At 44.4% G+C, this 22756-nt stretch overlaps 1 protein-coding gene across 4 annotated transcripts in view; it reads left to right on the top strand.

Annotated features, from left to right (window-relative positions):
• Positions 1-5192: 5192 nt before the first annotated feature.
• KALRN (kalirin RhoGEF kinase) overlaps positions 5193-22756 on the top strand; it is a 683494-nt gene continuing 665930 nt past the window's right edge. For all 4 annotated transcript variants that reach the window (XM_081571703.1, XM_081571704.1, XM_081571708.1 and 1 more), the window contains exon 1: positions 5193-5712. In XM_081571703.1, the coding sequence (XP_081427829.1) occupies positions 5640-5712 (73 nt within the window). In that variant the 5' untranslated portion in view covers positions 5193-5639. The remainder of the gene's footprint in view (positions 5713-22756) is intronic.

Here is a 22756-nt window from a genome sequence, read left to right as displayed (position 1 = left end):
TTGCACTGAATTCCCTTTGATCTTTGTTGCAAAGCAATAGACAGTACATGTGTGGGTCTGTTTCTGTACTCCATTCCATTGATCTATTTGTCTGTCTTTACACCAGTGCTACATTGTCTTAATTACTGTAACTTTATAATGTCTTGAAATTGGATAGTGTAAGTCCTCCAATTTTTCCCCTCTTTTTCTTAGTTGTTTTGGATTTTTTAATTTCTTCACATTGAATTGGTTTGTCAATATCTACAATAAAACCTTCCGGAAACTTGATTGGGGTTGCATCGAATCTGCTGATCAATCTGGAGAAAATTGATGTCTTAAGCATTTTGAGTCTTCTGATCATGACACAGTATATCTCTCCTATTACTTAAGTCTTCTTTGGTTTCTTTCAGAATATATTGTAGTTTACACCACATGGGTCTTATATATCTTTTAATCAGATTTAGCCTTCATATTTCATATTTTTCCAAGCTAATATAAATAATGATGCTTTTAAACTTTTGTTCACAACCCTCATTGCTAGTGTATACAAATACAATTTATTTTTAAATATTGGTCTTACATCTTGGAATCTTGCTAAACATATTATTAGTTCTAGTGGCATTTTGATGGATTTCATGGATTTTCTAAGTAGGCAATTATGTTGTCTATGAATAAAGACAGTTTTACCTCTTCAACTTGGATGTCTTTAATTTCTTTTTCTTACTTTCTGTACTGGTTAGAACATCCAGTACAATGTTGAATAGGAGTGAGAGTGGATATTCTTGCTTGCTTTGTTCTGATCTTTGGAGGAAGCATTTAGTCTTTTGCCATTTAGTATAATGTTACTGTAGGTTTTTTTGTAGATGCCATTTATTAAGTTAAGGAAGTTCTTTCAATTCCTAGTTTGTTGAGAGTTTTGGTCAGAAATAGATGTTGTTTTCTGTCAAACGCCTTTCTGTATCTATTGAAATTATCATATGACTTTTCTTTTTAGATACATCATATGAATTTTCTAGGGCTGCCATAACAAAGTACCAAAAATTGGATAGTTTAAAAGAACAGAAGTTTTTTTTGTCCCACTTTTGGAGGCCAGAAGTCTGAAATCAAGGTGTCAGCAGGGCCATGCTCCCTCTGAGACTCTGGGTAGAATCCTGAATCCTTCCTTGCCTCTTCCTACCTTCTGGTGGTGGCTGTCAATTCTCGGTGCTCCTTGGCTTGCAGCTGCATCATTCCAGTCTCTGCCTTTGTTGTCACATGGTGTTTTCCCTGTCTTCACATCGTTTTTCTCTTATAAGGACACCAGTCATAATGGATAAGAGTCCACCTTAATGACCTTATCCAAACTGATTACATCTACAAGGAATTTATTTCAAAATAAGGTCACATTCACAGATACCTCAGATTAGGTATCCACTCTCACTTCAACATACCTTTTTTTTTGGGTTGGGGGACACAATTCAATCTGTAACATGTGGTAAATTACATTGATAGGTTTTCAAATATTAAATAAATCTTGCTTCCTTGGTATAAACTGACCCACTTGGTCCTGTTATATTATTCTTTTTATATATTTGGTAACATTTTTTATTTGACTTGCTAAAATTTTATTAAGAATTTTGCATCAATGTTCATGCAGGATAGCAAACTATAGTTTTATTTTTCTCTTATATGGTCCTTGCTTGATTTTGGCATCACAGTAATGCTGGTCTCATAGAATTAGTTGGGAAATAGTCTCTTTATTTTCAAATTTTTCTGGAGAAGTGTGTATGGACTTGGTATTATTTCTTACTTAAATGTTTCATAGAATTCAACATTCAAGCTATATGGGTCTTGAGTTTTCTTTGTGGGACACTTTTAAGCTACAAATTTAATTTCTTTGATATATGGCTATTTAAGCTATCTACTTATTCATGAGTGAAACTTCGTTCATGTCTTCCAAGGAATTTGTCCATTTTAAGTTGTCAAATTTGTTGGCATAAAATTGTGCATAATATTCCCTTATTATTCTTTTTACCTATCTATAATCTATAGTGATGTCACTCCTTTTGTTTATGCTAATAGTAATTTGAGTCTTATCTGTTTCATTATTGCAGTCTGGCTAGAGGTTTATCAATTTTATTACTATTCTCAAAGAATTTTCTTTTAGTTTCACTGGTTTTTCTCCCTGTTTTTCTGTTATATATTTAATTTTTTAATGCTCTAATCTTTTAAACTTTCTATGGTTCTGCTTTGGATTTCTTTTGCTCTTAAGGCAGAACAGGAGATCAATGATTTGAGATTTTACAAAATAGGAATTTTAGTACTACAAATTTCCCTCTATGTACTATTTTAGCTCTGTTTCATAGATTTTTATATGATGTTTTTTCATCTTTATTCAGTTAAAAATTCTTTCTAGTATCTCCACTGAGTTCTTAGTTGATCATGGGTTATTTAGAAGTATTTATTTAGTTTTCAAATATTTGGGGGATTTTTTCATATATTTGTTATTAATTTTTAGCTTAATTCATTGTGTTCAGAGAATATTGCATGCTTTTTTAAAAAACAACTGAGGCATAATTTGCATACAATTTGTATGATGTTAATCTTACATTTTTCAAAACTTGTTTTATGGCTTAGCATAGAGTTTATCTTGTGTACTTGATACCTGCGTACTTGAAGAAAAATGTATATTTGCTGTTATTGAGTGGAGTATTCTATAAATGTCAGTTTATAGAATGTTGGTTGATAGCATTGATCAAGTCTTCCATATCCTTATTGATGATCTGTTTCCTTATCAATTATTGAGTGAGATGGATGTTAAAATCTCTGACTATAATTTTGAATTTGTCTATTTCTCTTTGTTTTGTCCTATCAGTTTTGCCTCATATATTTTGAAATTTTCTTAGATGCAAAAAATTTTAGGATTGTTGTGTGCAGTCGATTAACTGAAATGTCCCTTTTTATCCCTAGTAACAGCTTTTGCTAGGAAATCTTTGTCTGATATTAATACAGCCATGAACATTTAAAACCTTAATAGAAATTGCCAAATTTCCTTTCCAAAAAAATATGTGTCATTTCATAAGTTTTTCCCCCATTCTGGTCCACATCTATTGAAAATTTGATATGAATTTTTCTCTAAACATGTTTCCTCTGAATTTGGTATGAGCTAATGCTCTTGCCTGGCTTCCCAGGTGGTGCTAGTGGTAAAGAACCCACCTGCCAATGCAGGGGACATAAGATACACAGCTTGGATCCCTGGGTTGGGAAGATCCCCTGGCGGAGGGTATGGCAACACACTCCAGCATTCTTGCCAAGAAAATCCCATGGACAGAGGAGCCTGGCAGGCTACAGTCCATAGGGTCACAGAGAGTTGGACTCGACTGAAGTGACTTAGCACACATGCAATGCTCTTGCCAGGCCTCTGGTTCTCTGTCTGCACAATGGTGCCAGTTCATAGCAGCTCTGCCATCATGTGTACATGTGGGAGTGCAGGCCAGAGTGTCAGCTTAGGGTAAAAGGGAAGGCAGAACTTAGAAAAGACAAATGAGAAGTACTTCCATTGTCAGGGAAGGTGGTAAGTAAAGGGGCATCTGGTTGCTTTAAGGCAGTTCAAGCTATTTGGACCAGATGAATTAGATCTCATGGCAATGAACTTGTGATGTCAGAGTCTCTATTAATAATTTTTTAAGAAATGGGGCCTGATAAATGTACTCAACATTGAAGACAGGCAACTGTACTTATTGTTTTCAATGGGTGAAAAATAATTGTGACATTCAGTAAGGAAAGTAAGGAGTACAGGGAACCAGAAAGGGTTCACTAAAAATGCATTTAAATCTATTTGCTGTTAAGAGTTAGCTGGTTGTAGATCTGGAGAGGTTCCAGGTGCTTTACTTGGAGAGAGATGGAACCAAGTAGGTTACCAGTGATGACAGATCTGGAAGATTCTGGCTGGTGGGTAGCAGTCCATCAGTTTTACACTACACTATCTGATTTTCCTATTAGGTATGTTTTTAACACATTAGGTCAAGCCACAGCCTCTCCATCTGTCTGGATGAGGTAGCAACAACAGCCTCCAACACACCACATTAAGTACTCAGGTCTAAAGAGCCTGTGTTTTGTAAGCTTTGCAGTCACTAGGACTATAAACAGAATACTGGCTAATTATTGTTTAATTATTGCTTAAAAACCAATTGGCACAATACAATCACTGCATTAATTACCCCATACAGCATCTGCTTTCTTTTTTGAGGTCTTCCCCATTCCTCTCCTGTCCCTCTTCCCACTTTAATTGAAATTCAGCTTGCTGTAACACCTCCTTTCTCCTGGCCAACTGGATCTCTCCATTCACACGAGGGAGAAGAACAAAACAGAGAAGGCCCCGGGGATTGGGGAGTTTGACAGCTGTCCAAGAGGAGCGTTGAGACACTGGCCAAGTACCGAGGCAGGACAGAGATAAACGAGAGACAGAAGAGAGTCACGGAGGGAAAGATAGGCAGGGGCACATCGCAGGAGAAATGAACTGGACAAAGAGTCACTGAGACAGACAGAGATGTTTAAAGGGGCGCTGAAAAGGGGGGAAAGGAAGAGAAAAGCTTTTTAAAAAGAGAGGAACTAAGGAGAGTTGGTGAGGAAAATGCGAAAGGCTCAGGAGGTCAAGGAGACAGAAGGGAGCTTGTCGAGAAGGAGAGGGGAAAAGTCCAGCCTCTAGGGACAGATCAGCCCATCTTGCGGGACAGGCAGCTTGGGGGGGGGGCGCGGCTCACACACCTGAGAACGGGGTGGGGTGGAGGAGGCGGCCGCCGCCGGGCGGGAGTAGGAACAGCGCGAAGGGCGAGGCTGAGCACGCGGGGCTCAGGCGTCCGAGCGCCCTCGCCAAGCCCGGCGTGCGCCCGGCGGCCCGGGACTCGCCCGGCGGCCCCGCCCCCTCCCCGGCCGCCTCCTTCGCCGGGGCTTTTCCTGCGGGGCTCAGGAAGCCGGCCTAGCACAGCCGCGAACAATAGCTCGGGGCCCGGGCTTGGCTCCTTGGAGAGGCCGGCGCGGCGAGGCGGGGGGAGGGAGGCGTCCGCGCCGCCGGGGGCCCGCGGCGAACCCCCGGCCCGGGCCGAAGCTTCTGTTGAGCTCGGCGCTGCCCGGGGCATTGTTGGCCGGGACTGAGGAGCGGGAGCCGGGGGAGGAGCTGCGAGGCGGCGGCGGCGGAGGGAGCCAGAGGGGGAGCCAGAGAGCGAGCGAGGGAGGGAGGCTGAGAGCGTGCGGGCGATAGAGCGAGGGAGGGAGGAGGTAGAGAGACAGGGAGGGTGGGAGGGAGGAGGAAAAATAAAGAGGAGAGCCGAGCAGGGCTGAACAATAGAGACAGGCAGACGGGCGAGAAGGAGAGCCAGCTGCCGCTGCTGAGGGAGAGCGGGCGCCCAAGCAGCTCGGACCCCGGCCCGGGCAGACCGCAGGCGGCCAGCGCCCCCCGGGGAAGGGGGACCATGGGGGAGCCCGAGTCAGGCGCCCCCAGCCCGCCGTGCGCCTCCGCCTGAGGGAGCCTCGGCGTCCTCTGCCCCAGCCCAGCCGCCCCGGCCGGCCGCCCTCGAAGCCCGGTGTCCGCAGCCCAGCGCCCTCCGCCCACAGGGCGCCGAGCAGCCCTCGGCCCCGGGCTTGGCCGCCCCCCGGCTGCCCGTGGACGCCCTCCCCCAGTCATGAACCCCCCGGAGGGGGCAGCGGAGGAAGGAGGAGCTGCCGACTCGGACGTGGACGCCTTTTTCCGGACAGGTAAGCTGGGCAGGGCGCGGGGATCTGGGGCGGGGGGAGGGGGCGGCTGCTGCCCTGGACGCGGCGTCTCGGACAAGTTTGGGGAACGAGACTGTTGCTGGGGCGGGCGTGTTGGGGGGGTGCTGTCCCCCTCGTCGTCCGGGCCGGAGTTGCGGAGATTCTTGTTGTTATGGCAGTGCTGGTTGCGTTTTGGAGAGGGGTGGGGGCTGGGAGCGTGGCGCCCCTCGGCGTTCACCCCACTTGCGGGAGTCTGTGTGGGGAGGCGGGAGGCGGTCCCCGTGGGCCGCCTTCTCCCGGAGCACGGGGATGGGGCGAGGTTGGATCACTTTGCAGCGCGCGGCTCGCGCTCTCGGCGCCCCGCGCCCCTCCCTCGGCTCCCCCCTCCCCCTAGCGCCTGTCAGCCTGGCTCTGGCCGCCCCGCGCCCGCACCCCTGCTCCGGGCCAGGGGCACCGGGCCCTGATATGCAAAGAGGGACCGGGAGTCGCGCAGGCTGCAGCCTGACAGTCAGGAGCGGGGCGGACGGAGGACCGCGGAGCCTGATGCGTGTGAGGAGCCGGGCGTCTCAGACTTGAGAGGCGGACTCGGCTGGGAGGGCGGTGGGCGCCTGGGACCTCGTCCTTGTTCTCCTCTTCTCCAGTGCTGGGAACGCAGGAGCTTTTCATAAGAATCACTCATTCTGGACGTGTGAGTTAGCGTCCCCCTCATACACACCCACTGAATCTTTGCTTGCTTGTGGTATGTAGAGCTCCCCCGCCAGACCTTCTTTCACAGTTGTTCTTGGCCCCCGCCACCACCCAGTCCTGGGTCTGAGTCGCAGGTTCCTTGGCTGCACAGCCCCTTTCCCAAAGCAGACGCCGACCACCCTCCTCTCCCACCACCTGTGGCCCTGTTTCTCTGATGACCGGGGTTTCTCCATCTCCTCTTTACCTGTGGCTTCCACCAACTCGGTAGGTAGAGCTCTCCATCTTTCATATCTGGAACCATTTTGTCTGGAATCTTTGTCCCAAAGAGTCCAATAAGTTATGGGGACCCCCTCTTTCTGTAAATAGGATTAGAGCGCATGAACTGGTGGGGTCAAGGAGCAGGTTAGCTCTGGAGGCTCCCTGCACACACATCTGTTTCCTAACCTCATTGCCCTGCCCTGGAGGTCATCTGAGGGGAAGGGGTGGGGTGCTTTGTTGGGGAGACTTGTGGCTTTAGAAGTCAAGAGTTGGTCGACCCATATGTTCATTTTCTAGTTGGTCTGAAGAGTAAAGAGATGGAGGACAGGAGCTGATGCCAGAGCCTGGAGAAAACAGAAGGAGCCCCTGTTATCCTACCCTGCTTCTCAGGGCTCAGCCTTGTCTCCTTGTTCCTTTTACCCAGTCGTGGATTGTAATATACACCGCCCCCCATGCACACTCACATATGCACTGCCCAGGAACCAAAGCACAAATTCTAAAAATGTGCCTGACCTGAGTTTATAACCTTATAGTCTAGGAGAGAGGTTCTGGGGGTTAAGTCATATCTGGAAACATTCACCAGGATGTCTTCCCTGACACCCCCACCTTCCCCCACTCCTGCCTCTCATCTGACACAAAAGTCTGCCTTTCCTTAGTTCTGGGGAAAACTCTTGAAGTATGAGCTTTCCCACCTTCCCTTTCTGGACCCACTTTTATCTTTTGGCACCCATTCCTCCTTCCCTTTTTCTACCATCCAAACACTAGTTCCTGTCCATTCTCTGTCCCAGGCACTTGGAGCAGATCTCAGTTTCTGGAGGCTTGCTAATTTCTGACAAATGAATTCACACAGTGTTAATAGTGTTAATGACCTATAATGGTCCAATGTGTTACTTTTCCCAGGGCCTTTCAAAATACAACATGGGGCTTACATTGTCTAGCTCTGGCTCAAATCACAGAGTAAATAACCCACTGGGGACTGTCTCCTGTGGAATCCTGCTGGGAGTATTCTCCTTCCTCCTTGGGCAGCCTTATGGTGTGGGGGGGTAGTGGTGGCTAGGTTTGATGTGCTCTTCAAATCAGAGAAGGGTTAAATCTACAACAGATAAGAAATGACTGACAGTGTGTAACAAGTTGTAAGAGGGGAGGCAGGCTATCTGTGGTAGGGTCTAGGACCACCACCCACCTGAGTGGTCCTCTGTGCTCTGCTTTCTGATCTTACTCCCTTCCTATCTCTAGTCTGGGGATTGATTCTTAAACCTGGAAAAGACCATATTTCTTAACTGTCTCCTTTCTGATCCCCCAGTCTTTATGGAATATAGTGCTCTACACCTGGTAGGTTGGACAGATTATAAATTTATTTAGTTGAACCACTGAGAAAGCTTCAAACACATTTTCAAAGTCCCTGGGGCCAGGTTTACCCCCTACTTTCTGGTGGAAAATTTTGCTCACACAAAGACCAGACTGGCAATTGCTTTGTCAAAACTCTGGCATACTGTGCCTCTAATTAGGCATGTTTCAACTAATTCTGTCATTTTGGTTCCTTGTCCTCTTCTGATTATTTTGGCACTTAAGTTCTTTTGATAATGGATTAAGCTACATTCTCTAAATCCTATATCCGTACATGTACATAGATAGATAAATACACAGAGAGAAGCACACACACACCCCACACCCCAATCTTACATACTGGTGTATTCTATATTGTCTTTCTGGTGTATTCTGTATTGTCTTTCTGGGAACTCTCTGATCCAAGCCTGGGAAAGTGTGTCACAATAATTTTATTGATCATGGTTATGAGGCAGTGGAGGGGAAATGTGGGAACTCAGAATTGGGAATAGAAAACCAACAAGGACTTTTCAGCTCCTGCTAAGGAACCTTCTGCTGTCCAGGGTGCTGTGGGATAGAAATGTTCAATGTGGTCTCTATCCTCCAAGAGCTTTTAAAAGAAGATTGACAATTACTGCTCAATTAGAGATTAATTAACTGCCAAACATTATGGTGCTCTAAGATAAAAAGTTGGCAGAACTACAGAGGAGAGGGACTGAGGGTAGCCCATGAAGGAGAGATGGAGGGTAGGAGGAGAATCATAGACAAAATCTCAGGAAAGTTGAGGCATTGCCATTGAGGATGCTGGGAAGATGGAGCACAAAGTGTAGGGTAGGGAGGAATGGGAAACAGAGGTTAAGTAGGACAAGACCAGATAGGGAGAGTCTTGGAAGCCCGAGAGAGAGGAGATTGGATTTGATTCAAGATTGGTAGGGAGTCATTTAGGTTCTTGATTAAGGGCACATCCTGAAGAAAGTGATATTTGGAAAGGTTTATCTGGGGGGTCATATGATAGATAGAGTTGATAAGAGAGAGAAAGAATCCAAATGCAAAAGTGACCCAGAACTGAGGGAGAGGGGCTTGGCTGGGTTAGGGGCAGAAAGAATGGGGACTCAGAGACCACTCAGAGAAAAAGACATTGTCAAAGGCATATATATGGGAATTTGTTGACAAACTTGTTGTAGGAAGGAAAGAAAATTAAGCCCACAAGAAAATGGGAATAACTGGGTTGAAAGCATAGAGGACCAACCGTGTCTTGATTGATGCACTCTGGTTGAGGACAGGAGCTTGGATTTGCAGGGCAGATAAGGCTGTTCGCTTTGGATGTGGAAAATTAGAGTTGATTGAAGAGCATACAGGTGGAATTGGTTTGTGGGAGAGATGGGACTCCAGACCGGGGCACAGGCAGGAGATGAGGGCTGGCCTTGGAAGCCTTCTGCATCGAGGCTTGCTGCAGCTGAAGCTTGTGAATGCATCAGCTCTCAGAGGGAGGGGATGGAGGGAAGAGGAGAGGGCCAAAGTTAGAATTTGGGGGAGAAACCCTTGTTTAGAAAGTGGCAGCAAAGGAGACTTGATCCTAGAGACCCCAGGGAGTCAGCGTGGGTTCTGATGTAATGACAGGCTGTAGACAGGTTGAACAAGAGGAATGCCAGGTAAGTGTCACTGGATGTGATAAAAAAAAAAAGGCCACTGTGAGCTCTTGGGAGCACAGTATTAGAAGAGGCATTTGGGGTGGGTAGGAGTTTACTGGTGAAAGCAAAAAGAATTTGGGTGCTAGTCAGACAGGATATTAGCATCAAGAAAAAGAGTTTTCATTTTTTCGTTGGAGAGTCAGAACAGCTTTAGATGGGAGGGGAGGGAGCTTTAGGTGGAAGGGAGGGAGCTTGTGGGCAAGAAGAACTGAAGATGCTAGATTGATTGAGTTAGATATCTGAAGAGGTGAGACAGAGGAGGTTTCCTAGTAAAAGTAAAATCTTGGCTTTGGTGAACCAAGGAGAAACCTCTTTCTCTAAGACTCAAAGGAAAAAAATTCAGAGGATAAATTTAATGAGATCAATGTGGAAATATATATTTCTGTTGAGCTTTGGTCCTGTGGGTCAAGACATTTTTAATTGAACTGTTTGCTATTACTTGGACTTTGGTCAGCCTCACACTCAACTCTGTCTTTCCAAGTCCCTAAACTAGCTTCTCCTCTTGTCTTCCTTAATCCTGTTACTGGCATTTTCCCTTTCCTAGGGTTGATATTTTGGAGAAGGAAATGGCAACCCACTCCAGTATTCTTGCCTAGAGAATCACAGGGATGGGGGAGCCTGGTGGGCTGCCGTCTATGGGGTCGCACAGAGTCAGACAGGACTGAAGCGACTTAGCAGCAGCAGGGTTGATATTTAACACCTTGGTATTGTCTCTGAGGAGTCTCTCCTCTAACTATCTCTGTTGAATTATCTTTCATAGTGAGCCCATGCTCTTCATTCTCAGGGCTCCTGCCCTATGCCAAGAGACCCATTATTATGCCATGGACTCAGTAGCCTTTATTCTTGGCTGTTGGAATTGGCTCTCTCACCCCCACTCCAAATTGGCATCTGCAGACAGATTGCACTTCCTAAAGTAGGTTGCATACTTTCATCACACCTGGTTTATGAACCTACAGTGACCCTCTACTGTCTTTAGGGTCAAGTTTGTCTTTCACACCTCAGCTTTAGCCAGGGTGCTCTTCTCACTGTCCAAGGGCAGTTTGACTCATGTTTCCTCACCCCTGCTCTACAAATGCAACTCATTCTTCAAAACTTGAGCACCACATTCTTCTGGAAGCTTTCACAGCCCACAAGAGCACTTCTCCCCCTGGAATTCCTACAACACTCACTTGTCTATACTCATTTTCTCACTTCATCAGAGGTATTATATTGTTTTTAGCCTTTTCATGTAATTAAATGATTTGTTCTTTAAAAGATCTTTTAAAAAGTTTATGAGTCAGCAAAACCAAACCAAAACAAGCTATCTCCCTCTGATATAGGTAAAGCAAACACAGCAAAATATAAGCAGTTGCTGAATCTAAGGTGGTGATATATTGGTATTCACTGACTACTCTTTCAACTTTTCTCTCAAATAAAAACCCCATCCCACCTAGAGAACTGGACATTGTCAGGTCCAGATCATAGACAAGGGACATTTTGGAATAACACCCTATGTTGGTGTGCAATTTTGGGGGTAAATATCATCCTGTCTGTGCATAGTCAGGCACCTGAAAGGGGTGGAGTCTCTTACCTTCTGAGCGCTCTTCTGCAGCAAAGAGAAACATCTCTTTTTGATGTTGTGTTTGCTGCAGAATGTAAACATGATGCTCAATTTAGTATTTACCATTCCTTCTTGATTCTCCTCCACTTCCACCCATCATGATTTGGGCTTTTGATCATGTCATTTCTCAAGAACTTCTGATGGAGTATTGAGAGGACTTTGTTGCTCTGAAAAGGGAATGTTGTTAATATTTTTAATATTGTATTTATATTGGTTATCTCTACATTAATATATTTTAGGACATATAACATCTAGGCACACTTCATAAGATTTGGGAGGCTTTGCTTTATCCTCATGCCAGCAATCATCAATAACTTAATTATTGGTACATTCTATCCAGTTGTATTTGATAATCCCTTGGGGTATGGAAGAAGTGTTGGAATAAACTGAAGCTGCAGAAAGAAATTAGTTGAGAAGTGAAAAAAATCTTCCCGACTGTCAGTGTCAATAAAACACCAGAATTAGGTGAACTGGAGGTCCTTTTTAGCTGTTGAAGAATGAACACTTTTACTTTCCCAAGTTCTTTCTGGTTCTGGAACTTGGTAGTTCACTTTTGGAGGTAGGCAGTAGGGTTTAGTTTAGTGGTTCTCAAATGGAGGCAGTTTTGTCCTCCAAGAAATATTTGGCGGTGTCTGGAGACATTTTTTGGTTGCCATAACTCAGGGAGGGGGTGGCTACTGGAATTTTTGGGTAGAAGTCTAGAATACTGCTGAACATCTTATAATGCACAGGACAATAAAAAATTCTCTAGCTTCCAAAAGTCAGTGGTGCTAATGCCAAGAAGCTGGACAATCATGGGTTTTGGATCAGATAGGCTCAGCACTAATCAGGGGTGGAATATTGAATGCATTATATAATCTATGTCATCGTCAGTCTTCCGCAAAATGGGACCAAGAATGCTTACTTCACAGGTTGAGAGAATTAAATAGGAAAAACATGTAAATAACATCTGGTGGTTTCTGACCCACATGAGGAACACAAGAAATCCTAGCTGTCCTTAGCTGTTGTTTTCATTATTAAGTGAATGTGATGGCACAGAGACTGAGGGACTCTCCTGAAGGTGGACCACGCAGGGCTTTTGACATGAAGTGAAAGGGGTGCTGGAGAGGCATCACAGTGGTGTGCAGGTGGAATCAGAAGGCTAGAGTCTTGGCCTTGGCTCTTTTTCTTTCATTCATTTAGTCATTTGTTTGACAAATATTTATCGAGTGCCTAGTGCAGCCATGTGCTGTGCTCTGGAAGTGTATAAAATCATTGCAAGAAAGAATATAGAGCAGGAAGGAAAATGGATATAATTATAATACCCCCCTCAGGGAGCACTTGAATTTAGGGGATGGGAAAGGGAGAAAAAACCTGTGAAAGAGGCTGAGAAGTTCAGGTAAGAGAGAAGGAGGTGAATCCTCCCCATTGCTCTCTCTTTATCTGGATGACTTGGACAAGCGAGTAACATCTAGAGTGTAAGATGAGGATGATGCCTGCCCCCACCCCAGTTCCCTTGTAGGGTTGTTGAAAGACTCAAATAAGGCACTGTATGTGAAAGGTCTTTATAAGTTGTATAATTTTCTCCAAATTTATGTAGATAGTTCTTTCCAAATTGAACATTGTATTACCCTAAGTACCTCTTCTGGCAAGTATTCTCTTATTAAATTTGACCTCCACGGGACCTTTTCCAATCCTTCTCAGTTTGGTTTCCCATGGGAACTGGATGGGGCACCCTCCTTGCAACAAATCAGGGCACTTCTTCTCCTCCACCAAAGTATAAAAATGCCAGTCTCCCAGGCCCTGGGCCACATGGCCCCATACCATCTAGAGAAGCCCAGCAAGAATAGGGGTCTTGCTTCCACTCAGCCTCAGGTGGGTGCAGTGAATCAGTCTGTTCCTGCTCCTGCTCTGTCTGCATGCTGTTCAGACTCCTTCTGCCATTCCTTTGAGTGTGAATGACTGGAAGCAAAATAACTAGGAAATGATTGACAGCCACAGGGCTGTTGGATCAATAGAGCTGATTGAAATTGTGTCTGCTGATGAGTGAGGGAACAGAGAGAATTAGCTGGGAGGACAGAGGAATTATTACAAAGAAGTAAAGAAGAAACTGTTGGAGAATTAGCTTCATCTCCTCCCCTTCTGTCCCATGACTTTATTAGAAGAGAGCTGGATATTAGCTAGAAAACACAGATATGAGGGATAAACAAGTAGAGTGAAAAGTGGCAAATGAACTGTGTCCTTAAGGAAGTAGTTACTTCTCGAGACTTGAAGGATGGGTAGACTTTAGATGGGGAAGACAGTGTTGGAACAGTGTTAAAAAAAAAAAAAGGTGTGACCATCCATGGCATATTTGGGGGCAGTCAGTGGTCTAGTTTATATGACTCAGGATTCAGGTGGAGGGTCAATGGGAGAGCAAAGTCAGAAGGGGATGGGGACCAAGTTGATTGATTGCTTCATTTATTAAACATTTACTGGACTCTTAGATAACCACAGGCTTTGAATGACAGGCCAAAGAGTATGGTCTTTCTTCAGTTTGCTTTCAGGAGCCACTGCAAGTTTCTGATTGGAGTGCTGACGTCATCAGGAAGATAAATCTGGCTGCCCTGCAGAGGGTCATTTGCAACAAGGGAGGAAATGGTAGCCAGAGCTGGATTGAGAGACCACTGTGAAAGGTTAGGAGAGTCTGAACTTGAAATGGCAGAGTTGAAATAGGGAGGCAGGGGTGGCTATGAGGGAGCTCATGGAGGTAATGTCTATAGGACTTGGTAACTTGGATGTAGAGGTGTTAAGGAAGAGGCAGGTCTCAAAGATGACTTCAAAGCTTTGCTGGGTAACTGGGAGGATGGAAGTACCCTAAATGAAAATCAGGAGTTCAGGAAGAGGAGGAGCAGCTGTGGGGAGGCAGAGGAGAGGGAGGATTTGGGAACTTTCTTTAGGACATGTTGCTTTTCAGGTGTCAGTGAAATAGCTTAGGGAGGTGTTGATTCAGTAGGCGGATAGTGGAGGGAGTCTGGAGCTTTGGAGGGAGGCCAGAGACGGAAATATAGATTTGGGAGATATCCGTAAGAAGTTGTGGCTGGAGCTATCAGAATAGACGAGATAATAAATGAAAAACGTATACAGACTTAAGGGCAGAGGGCCAAGGACAGAGCTGTAGACCCGAGTGAAGGGCTGGAGGACAACCAGGAAAGAGCAGGGTTTGGAAACAATCTGGCCATCGAAAGGATCTAGTGCTGCAGAGAGGCTGAGGGAGAGGGGGACTTAACAAACCTTCTGGGTTCTGGAAACTGGGAGATCACTGGTAACCTTTGAAATAACATTCACTTGTGTATGGGAGGTGGAATTCAAATTTCAAGGGGAATGGGGAGTTGAGTGGATGGGGAGGAAGTGGTGGGAGTGCATATAGATGACTCTTTGGAAAAGTTTGGCTGTGAAGGGAAGGTTAAAAATAATAAAGTAGTTGGAGATGGGTAGCAGAGTTGAGGGGAGGCTTTTTTTAGGTAGAGAAGATCTGTGAATACCTAGGAATGGGGAGAAGGGAGAAGGCAGGCTTGGGGAAGGGAATGAATATTTAGAAAAGTGGAGCAGTTGAAGGAAGAAGATCCTGGATGAGCATGTTGGGGTGGATCTCCAGGTTAGCTGGGGGTGAGCCTTGGGCCAGAGGAGGAGAGTGGGGGAAGGTGGACCTCAGTAAAGTAGTCGGCTGGCCAGCAGCTCAGATGAGGGCACCATATGCTTGGTCAACAACCCCAACAAAGAGAGCATCGCCTGGCTTGGGGAATCAGGGGCTTGTGGTCCTGTGCTTGGGGTAGATAGTGGAAGCTGAGCGCAGCTGTGAAGTGGGTGAGCTGGGTTGGCGTGGCTCTAAAAGACCTCTTGGGTAGAAAAGTTAGAAAGGGAGGTCCCAAAATAGCAATCCTTTTAGAAGTACTTGTGGCTTTCTTCTGCAGGCAGAAGTGGGATCTTCTTCAGGCTCTAGAGGGGGTCTGTAGAATCACTTCCTACAGAGTGTGAGTCAGAAAGCAAAGTTGGGGGTGGGGGTGGGGGGGAGGCAGTGGAGGATGAATGAGAAGAGGACAGAGGAGGAGGATTCAGGCAAAAATTATTGGGGCAGCTTCCTGAGGAGGGTTCATGCCTGGCCATTGGGTGCTCTCTCTGTCAGGGACTGACCTGTTCTGAATTTTCCATTTCCTTAATGCCTCTAGAGGCTCTCAAACAAAGAGGAAGCAGACAGGGGTCATGGAGGAGCCTCTTGCCCATTCTCCATGAAGAGGAGTGCTTCACACCAGAGGACGATGCCAGTGAGCACACCCATTCCTTTGGCCCCAAAGCCCTCCCTTCAGCTCTCATCTCAAGGGCAGACCCAAGAACTGTCATCTAGAGAGGCGTGTTATGTGGCCCTCTAGGGGACAGAGTAGGAATCCAGGAGATCCTATGGATCCTATTACCAAAAGGTGGGCTCTGGAGGACTGGGTTTCTATTCCCTGGAGTAGGAGTAGGTGGAAATTTCTGTAGGTGTGGCTCTGTTTCAGAATCAGAGAGTCTTAGAACAGGAACTTACTGTGTGACCTCGTACAAGGTACAGCCTTCCTGAGATTCAGTTTCCTTATGTGTAAAATGGGTAAAAAATAACCAAACCTTACCTATCAGATCACTTGATTTAGTAGCTATAGATTGTGATAGTTATATTCATATTGTAATTAGTAATAGAAATGGGATCATACTTCTGGTAATAGAATATGACTATATATAATAGAATATGACTATATATATTACTAGTAAGACTATATTGCATATAGTATCATATTACTAGTTAGAATTTCCAAATTATGCTTCAGTAGCTTCCTCCCCTCCACTCCCCTCCCCTGTGATACCCTCCTCATTTTTCCTCCCTCCTTTCCCTTCTCCTTCTCCCCTTCCCTCCCTCTCTCCTTTCCTTCCTTCTTTCCACATAGGTAGGGATGTGATTTTTAAGCTTGCAGTTACAGTTATTCCAGGGCATGGCAGGCAGGGACTGGGAATGTGGCTATACTCTTATCCTGAAGCCCAGGGACAATGGGCATCTACGGGATATGGGGGTGGGGAAGCACAGTGTTCAGTTGGCAGCTGGACAGTGGGCCTAGAGAGAGACCCGGGAGAATGGCAGATGGTTAATTGGATGTGACAAAAGGGGGCTAGGGGGAGGGGTCTGGGGCTCCTGGGGGATTCCTGTCTCTGACTTGTTACTCTCCTGGAAAGGAGATTATGGGGAGAAGGGGGAGTATCTCCAGGAGCAGTTAAGGGGAAAGACTGGCAGGACTCCATGTTGGGTCTGTGGCCTTGGAAAGACAGAGTGCCATTGGGAGTGATGTCACAGCTTTCATTTGTAGGGTGGGTGCAAGATGTTGTCTCTGGACCCCAGGCCATTGGCACATAATAGGCTCAAATATTTGGATATAAAGAGAATGCTTAACCAGTGATTGGAACGGTATAATTTTCTAGTCATTCTTCATGATCCTAGCCATTGCAATTTGACAACGAAATATCATGATTACTTTTGATGAGAACTGGACAGAGACTGATCAGTTTCAGCAAACGCTAGATTTCAGTGAGTGGATCTTTTCATTCATTCTTGCATTCATTCATATTCAAGTGTCAAACACCAGCTATGGACCTAATTAAGTGCCAGGCACTGAGGTTGTACCAGCAAGTTAGAAATCATCTTTCTGACATGGAGGGTGACTGTCTGGTGGAGTTGCCTAACACATAAAGGATCGCATGCTGTACATTGAGAACAGAGAGGAAGGATCAACAACCTCATCTGCGTAGGTGTGGGGAGGATTCATGGAAGAGGGGATGCTTATTCTGAAATAGCTGAAGAGATGGTAAAAATGAAGATACACTCTTGTTGCAGAGGTTTGCTAATAAAAGTAAGGAAAATAATACAATGGTAACTGAAGGGGCATTTTGGGAGTACTGGTTGTCTTGTTTCTTGATCATAGGTATGGTGTGATCTGTTTGTGAGCTTTCAGTGAGTTGTAGACTTATATATGGAATTTTATGCATGCAAATTGTACTTCAGTAAATTTTTTAAAAAGTTATCAGGTCCAGTGAAGTTTTGTTTGTTTGCTTTGAAGAGAGAGAAAAATCTTTGAGTGTTTGATAAAAAAATCACAGGAGGAAATAGTGGTAGACACTGAAGGTGGTAGAAAGTGGTATGTGTGTGGATAGGGTATCAGAGTGGCCACCACCTTCTTCAGAAGTCAGGAAAGGATCAGGTTCCCAGGCAGAGGTTATCTCTGGGATGGAGGGACACCTCTTCCTCTGTGGCTGTGGGAAAAGACCAGGAGGTTTTCAGGTCAGATGTATAGGTCAGATGACAGAGTCCTTATTAAGCTATTAAGAAGACTGACGTCAGTGTTCTCTGTGAATGGAATCCAAGATCAGCTGAAGGACTGTGGGGTGCTGAGATCCCGTAAAGAGAGGAGATGGGTTGGATCCATTCTCTGGAGAATGGGTGAGAATTGCTTTAAAGAATGATCTGTCCAGTTGAATTCAGAGTGAGCTAGGTGTGCAGACTTCTGCATCTTGCTCATCCCTGGAGCCTCTGGAGTAGAGGTGAAAATGGGATTCTTGAGTCCTTATTTGGTGACTTGGATGAGATGTCCAAGGTGGAGGTGAGTTGTACACTAGACTTGTTTGGACATTAGTTTCTTTCCAGAACTTTACTCAACATCGATGACTCCAAGACGTTTTGGAAGCCCCACCTTGGAAAACGGTCATGTCTGGTTTCCCCAATTAGGCTCTACCTTTTGCTTTGGACTTGTCTGTCGTCTTCTCACCATTAACATAGTGCCTTGCATATACTTGCTTGATTAGTATTTGTTGGCTTGAATTTTTTTCTTTTTATAAGAGCTGTTTATTGGTGTGCAGGTCATTTGGGAGCTTTGTAATGAAACATTGTGCTAAGGAAATGAATCTGTTTTGTGTAGACAGGCATTTCTACCTTAAACAAAAAGACCTATGAAATCAATATTTACTGTGAAATATAGCGAGCATTTGATGTTTATTCTGGATTAATTAGAGGGGATCTCTTTTATTGCTTCCTTACAAATATCCCATAGGCACTGGAAAACTAACGAAGCACCCTTCTTTTGCAAAAATACATGTTGTTGTTGTTCAGTTGCTCAGTCATGTCTGACTCTTTGCGACTCCATGGACTGCAGCACTCCAGACTTCCCTGTCCTTCACCATCTCCTGGAGCTTGCTCAAACTCATATCCATTCACTCGGTGATGCCATCCAACCATCTTGTCCTCTGTTGTCCCCTTCTCCTCCTGCCCTCAATCTTTCCCAGCATCAGGATCTTTTCCAGTGAGTCATTTCTTCGCATCAGGTAGCCAAAGTATTGGAGCTTCAGTATCAGTCCTTCCAATGAATATTCAGGGTTGATTTCCTTTAGGATTGACTGGTTTGATCTCCTTGCAGTCCAGGGGATTCTCAAGAGTCTTCTCCAACACCACAGTTCAAAACCACCAATTCTTCGGTGCTCAGCCTTCTTTGTGGTCCAACTCACATCCATACATGACTACTGGAAAAACTATAGCTTTGACTATATGGAACTTTGTCAGCAAAGTAGCATCTCTGCTTTTTAATATGCTGTCTAATTTGGTCATAGCTTTTCTTCCAAAGAGCAAGCGTCTTTTAATTTCATATCCACATAGGGAAGTTCAAACATTCAAATGGATCAACTAAACAATATTGACTGAGTGTCTACCATAAGCCCAATATTATGCCAGGTACTAAAGGAGTTACTAAAGGTGAGTAACAAGTGGTCCTTGTCCCTGAAGAGTTTATAGTCTTTTTGGGCTAGGAGAAGATTGATACAGGGAAAAATGGCTCATTGGAAGTTAATCAGAAAGGGAATTTCACTCATTCATTGATTCATTTCATATGTGTTTATTGTCTATAAGTTAAAAGATAATTCAAGTAAGTGGTAAACAAGGTTTTGTCTAGAGAGATTTGGTTTCCGATATACTTTTATAGAACATTTATTTAGACGCTTAGACTTTTTCCTAAATGAAACCATTTTCCCCAATTAGTTTAAATGTATGATATATCAGTATACATGTATCTATTGAGCAAAGTGAGACATTCATAAGCTAATACTCTATATGAGGTAATGAAAGAAGAGAGGATGTGTCGGTTGTCTGGAGGAGTAAAGGCATCGATACTGTTGTATGAAATAGTTACACAAAATGAAAGTACAGGATAGTTTCAGGATGTTTAAAAGTGAATGCTCTTTCTCCTTCCTTTCCCCTGATGTTAAGGTAAATTTGACTGACATATAGGTACCTGTTACATATGCAAGTATGTATTTATCACAAATGCATAGCTTTCTTTCATGTTTTGACAAAAAAGAGAATTATGCTATCCCTTCTATTCTGCAATTTGTTTTTATCACTTTGTAATTGTGGACATTTTTCCATGTCAATGCATATGTTCTACCTCATTTGTTTGAAGAGTTGTGTCACATTCTGTTGTGTGGATGTGCCACATTTTATTTAACCATTCTCTTAATGGTGGACATTTATAACCCAGATTTTCTGAAGACCAGTGTTTGTTCTGGAACATTATTTGGTCCAAAGAGTAGCAAGTTCAGTTCAGTTCAGTTGCTCAATCGTGTCTGACTCTTTGCATCCCCATGAACCGCAGCACGCCAGGCCTCCCTGTCCATCACTAACTCGCTAAGTCCACCCAAACACATGTCCATCGAGTCGATGATGCCATCCAGCCATTTCATCCTCTGTCGTCCCTTTCTCCTCCTGCCGTCAATCTTTCCCAGCATCAGGGTCTTTTCCGATGAGTCAGCTCTTTGCATGAGGTGGCCAAAGTATTGGAGTTTCAGCTTCAACATCAGTCCTTCCAATGAACACCCAGGACTGATCTCCTTTAGGATGGACTGGTTGGATCTTCTTGCAGTCCAAGGAACTCTCAAGAGTCTTGTCCAACACCACAGTCCAAAAGCATCATTCTTCGGTGCTCAGCTTTCTTTATAGTCCAACTCTCACATCCATATATGACCACTGGAAAAACCATAGCCTTGACTAGATGGACCTTTGTTGGCAAAGTAATGTCTCTGCTTTTTAATATGCTGTCTAGCTTGGTCATAACTTTTCTTCCAAGGAGTAAGCGTCTTTTAATTTCATGGCTACATTCACCATCTGCAGTGATTTTGGAGCCCAGAAAAATAAAGTCAGCCACTGTTTCCACTCTTTCCCCATCTATCTGCCATGAAGTGATGGGACTGGATGCCATGATCTTAGTTTTCTGAATGTTGAGCTTTAAGCCAACTTTTTCACTCTCATCAAGAGGCTCTTTAGTTCTTCTTCACTTTCTGCCATAAGGGTGGTGTCATCTGCGTATCTGAGGTTATTGATATTTCTCCTGGCAGTCTTGATTCCAGCTTGTGCTTCCTGCAGCCCAGCGTTTCTCATGATGTACTCTGCATAGAAGTTAAATAAGCAGGGTGACAATATACAGCCTTGACATACTCCCTTTCCTATTTAGAACCAGTTCCATGTCCGTTCTAACTGTTGCTTCCTGACCTGCATACAGGCTTCTCAAGAGGCAGGTCCGGTGGTCTGGTATTCCTATCTCTTGAAGAATTTTCCACAGTTTATTGTGATCCACACAGTCAAAGGCTTTGGCATAGTCAATAAAGCAGAAATAGATGTTTTTCTGGAACTCTCTTTTTTTCGATGACCCATCAGATGTTGGCAATTTGATCTCTGGTTCCTCTGCCTTTTCTAAAACCAGCTTGAACATCTGGAAGTTCATGTTTCATGTATTGCTGAAGCCTGGCTTGGAGAATTTTGAGCATTACTTTACTAGTGTGTGAGATGAGTGCAATTGTGTAGTAGTTTGAGCATTCTTTGGCATTGCCTTTCTTTGGGACTGGAATGAAAACTGACCTTTTCCAGTCCTGTGGCCACTGCTGAGTTTTCCAGATTTGCTGGCATATTGAGTGCAGCACTTTCACAGTGTCGTCTTTTAGGATTTGAAATAGCTCAACTGGAACTCCATCACCTCCACTAGCTTTGTTCGTAGTGATGCTTCCTAAGGCCCACTTGACTTCACATTCCAAGATGTCTGGCTCTAGGTGAGTGATCACACCATCGTGATTGTCTGGGTCGTGAAGAACTTTTTTGTACAATTCTTCTGTGTATTCTTGCCACCTCTTCTTAATATCTTCTGCTTCTGTTAGGTCCCTACCATTTCTGTCCTTTATTGATCCCATCTTTGCATGAAATGTTCCCTTGGTATCTCTAACTTTCTTGAAAAGATCTCTAGTCTTTCCCATTCTACTGTTTTCCTCTATTTCTTTGCATTGATTGCTGAGGAAGGCTTTCTTATCTCTCCTTGCTATTCTTTGGAACTCTGCATTCAAATGGGTATATCTTTCCTTTTCTCCTTTGCTTTTCACTTCCCCTCTTAATGGTGGACATTTATAACCCAGCTTTTCTGAGGACCAGTGTTTGTTCTGGATCATTATTTGGTCCAAAGAGTAGCAAGAGCATCACCCATTATTTAATCTCTTTCAGAGGTGACAGCAGGACAACCATAGGATCAGGATGCTTCATTTGCTTTTATTCTCAGGAAGGAGGGAGAACAGCCAGTCCTGTTCTCTGGAGGCTAACTTTCTGTGCAGTGTTCACTGACGCTTTTATTAATGACATTTAAATATATGGTAGAGGCCATTCTTGGCTTCTTTTGCTGTATTCCTTTGAGTGACTTAGGAGCCAGATTTGCAGTCACAATTAGCCAAAAGAAGCCACATGTGTTTTGTGGGTTTGAGTGAAAGTTAATTCCAATACCACAGGTATGGAAGTGCTTTAGGTTGTGTGTGCAAAAGCCATAGTTTGTGTTTGGCTAGAAGAATCCAAGGATGTGATTCAGGAGACCTCGGTTTCCAATTCTACCCACAACTAATTATCTCCGCGACTTCGCCAAACCAGTTAAAATGCCTGTTTTTACAGATGGGACCTGTCTTTCCCCATCTGAAGAGAGAGGTAAACATACTTGCCCTGCCACACATCATAGGAGCAATATGAGATAAAGTGAGATAATACAAGGAAAATACTCTGGACAAATAAAATTGCTGAGTCAATGAAAAGGGATTTTGTCTGCTGCCTTTGTCTGGAGTCTCCCTTGGTTTTGAGTGTGGTTGAAAGCTGAGCCAGGGGACTTGGATGGCAGTGACAGCTGTACCTCCTTTGAGGACTGTACATTTTTTCATGTCTTGTAGGGAATTGGCTGCACTAGGGCTGGAGTGAAACATTTCATGATATGTTCCATTTGCTTTTGGAAAAGAGACATGCGTCTAAGTGGAAGAGTGGCTCATCTAACCGCCCAGAATGACTGGGTTTTTCTCTAATGGGTGACACTGCGCTCAGCTGCACACTCCTTATCACCCAAACGTGCAAAGAAAATGTAGCTTTTAAATTTTTCTAATGTGGAGCTGA

The sequence above is a fragment of the Giraffa tippelskirchi genome, chromosome 2, assembly GCF_054371585.1.
Source record: "Giraffa tippelskirchi isolate mGirTip1 chromosome 2, T2T-mGirTip1v1.2.pri, whole genome shotgun sequence".
NCBI lineage: Eukaryota > Metazoa > Chordata > Mammalia > Artiodactyla > Giraffidae > Giraffa > Giraffa tippelskirchi.
The sequence above is the reverse complement of the archived record's forward strand: the minus strand, read 5'-3'. Positions and strand labels throughout refer to the sequence as shown.